Here is a 2,500-nt window from a genome sequence, read left to right on the forward strand (position 1 = left end):
TTCTCTAGTAACTCAATGTTGAGAGCATCCAGATCTAGAAATCTCGGAGGGTCGTGGGTTCGTTCGTAATAATAATAATAATAATATTATTATTATTATTATTATTATTATTATTGTTATCGTTATCGTTATCGTTATCGTTATCGTTATTATTATTATTATTATTACTATTATTATAGTTTTACTTCTTACTTGTAAATAGCAATTTGCTTGGAATATGTTAATAAGGGGATTATATATGAAAAAATATATTATTATTAATATTATTATTATTATTATTATTATTATCACTAACCTTGTAATCCTTGGCTTGCTTGTTTAGTCTCTGAAGCACCGGGTCCAACCCATCAGTACCACAGGTACCAAAGAGTTCACTTGATTGACAGCACCTTTCTCAAGATGCGAGCTGATCCCAGAAGAGTAATTTTTTGGAGCTTATCAATGCTGACTTATTATTATTATTATTACTATTATTGTTAATTTATTATTATTATTATTAATTTATTATTATTATTATTATTATTATTATTATTATTATTAATGTGTTAACGTTGAAACAACAACAATGATATTAAATGGAAGGAGAAATGTAGACTCCGAGTCCCAGATGGGATTTGAACCCAGGACCCTCCGTTATCTAGTCGGATGCTCTAACCACTGAGCTACTAGAGACTCTATGGTGAGCAAGGGTCAATTTGTGGGTCTTGACTGGAAACGCATCGCGCGGCTACACAGCCAAGTATTGACTAGCACATTTTGAAACTCACTAACAGCATCGCGCTGTCACATTAATGCATATCAAGATGCAGCCAACCAACCTCCAAAGTGAGTGTGTTAACGTTGAAACAACAACAATGATATTAAATGGATATGCATATGCATTAATGTGACAGCGCCATGCTGTTAGTGAGTTTCAAAATGTGCTAGTCAATACTTGGCTGTGTAGCCGCGTGATGCGTTTCCAGTCAAGACCCACAAATTGACCCTTGCTCACCATAGAGTCTCCAGTAGCTCAGTGGTTAGAGCATCCGACTAGATCACGGAGGGTCGTGGGTTCAAATCCCATCTGGGACTCGGATATTTTTCCGAGTCTACATTTCTCCTTCCATTTAATATCACTATTATTATTAATGGAGTATAAATAACTGCATCATCACATTAAAGTTATTAAACATCAGAAATAACTGACAACAATTTCTCTAGTAACTAAATGTAGATGTTGAGAGCATCCAGATCTAGAAATCTCGGTGGATTGTGGGTTCAAATCCCACCTGGGACTCGGATTCTTCCTGAGTTCAGTTAGTCATCATAAATTATATTCTCTGTGTTTGTTTGTATTTCATGTACATGTACATGCACGTCTCGCACCTTAGATATTATCCTTACTTCGAAAAAGTATGCTTTCAATCTAAAATATACAATCCCCATACCTTAAGGAAAGTATTACTAAGTGAAAAATAATGAAAGAAAACATTTCAACATCTCTGCTAACTGTAAGCACCCAGAATGTAACCAGGAAGTTTCTAAAACTAGAATTCAAGACATTCACTCATGTCAATTTGGCAATGTTATTAAGACAGGAAACAAAATGATGATATTATAATTTAAGTTGTTCAAATAAATTTCTAAACCTACATGTAACTGACAAACAAAAAAGCAATTTACATGATAAACTGTTGAAACCCTTTCCTCGTAAAACAGGCTCTATCGGCAGACGGGATGCTTCAAAGTTGGGATTTAGTGTGAGACAGTAGTTGTTCTGACATTAAGACCCACTTCCTTACTTACTGTAGCAAGATTTCACTCCTTGCCACATTGTTGATGATTTAATTGAGCATATACTGGTATTGTCTTCCTTACCACTGATAAAGTATTTAACCAGCTTCCAGAAAATTGATTTGAATATTGCAGGATGAGTGCACTGGTTCAGTATTTTCCTTTTGGCTTCATCTCCAAAGACAATCTTGCCTAACTTCTCCCTGTCAATCTCTTCACTTGGCAGTAATATGTCCCTTCCAAAGTTGCTAACAATGGCTTTCCATGCTGCTTTGTAGGGTTCCACAACTACACATATTCAATAATAATAATGACACTTTTGTAGTTATTTCCTCAAGTTGGGTGGAGCTGGAAGTTCTGGTATATACATGTATGCAATATTTTCAATTACATGTAGTAGGTACTTCCCCTGGATGTGGAGTGTTTAGCTACAAGTAGAACTGATTCTTGCCAACATTATCATAATGCAGAATTCTTAAACAGAATATCGCATTGCAGCATTACAGTACAATATCATGCTCTCACACTGAAACTAAATAATTATTATTTCTTATGAATTTTACTCTTTCCCAAAGGTTACATTCATTGTATGAAAAAAATTAGTGTGTCTCCTTCAATGAATGAGAGAAGTTTATGTTTGAAGTACATTAGACAGAGTTTAGTTAGATATATATAAACTCTGTCTAATATCAGACGATTTTGGAATTGTGAAAATGCCAACAGT

At 34.5% G+C, this 2,500-nt stretch overlaps 1 protein-coding gene and 1 non-coding gene across 2 annotated transcripts in view; one reads left to right on the forward strand and one right to left on the reverse strand.

Moving 5' to 3' along the window:
• The window catches only part of LOC138012872 (dephospho-CoA kinase domain-containing protein-like), an 11,688-nt gene that overhangs the window by 6,758 nt on the left and 2,430 nt on the right, over window positions 1–2,500 (reverse strand). The window contains exon 2 of the mRNA XM_068859791.1: window positions 1,861–2,064. Coding sequence (XP_068715892.1) covers window positions 1,861–2,064 — 204 coding nt within the window. The remainder of the gene's footprint in view (window positions 1–1,860; window positions 2,065–2,500) is intronic.
• Window positions 1,001–1,074, forward strand: Trnas-aga (transfer RNA serine (anticodon AGA)). Its single transcript has one exon. It is a non-coding gene; the product is annotated as a tRNA-Ser (tRNA).

Source organism: Montipora foliosa, chromosome 8 (genome assembly GCF_036669935.1).
Source record: "Montipora foliosa isolate CH-2021 chromosome 8, ASM3666993v2, whole genome shotgun sequence".
NCBI lineage: Eukaryota > Metazoa > Cnidaria > Anthozoa > Scleractinia > Acroporidae > Montipora > Montipora foliosa.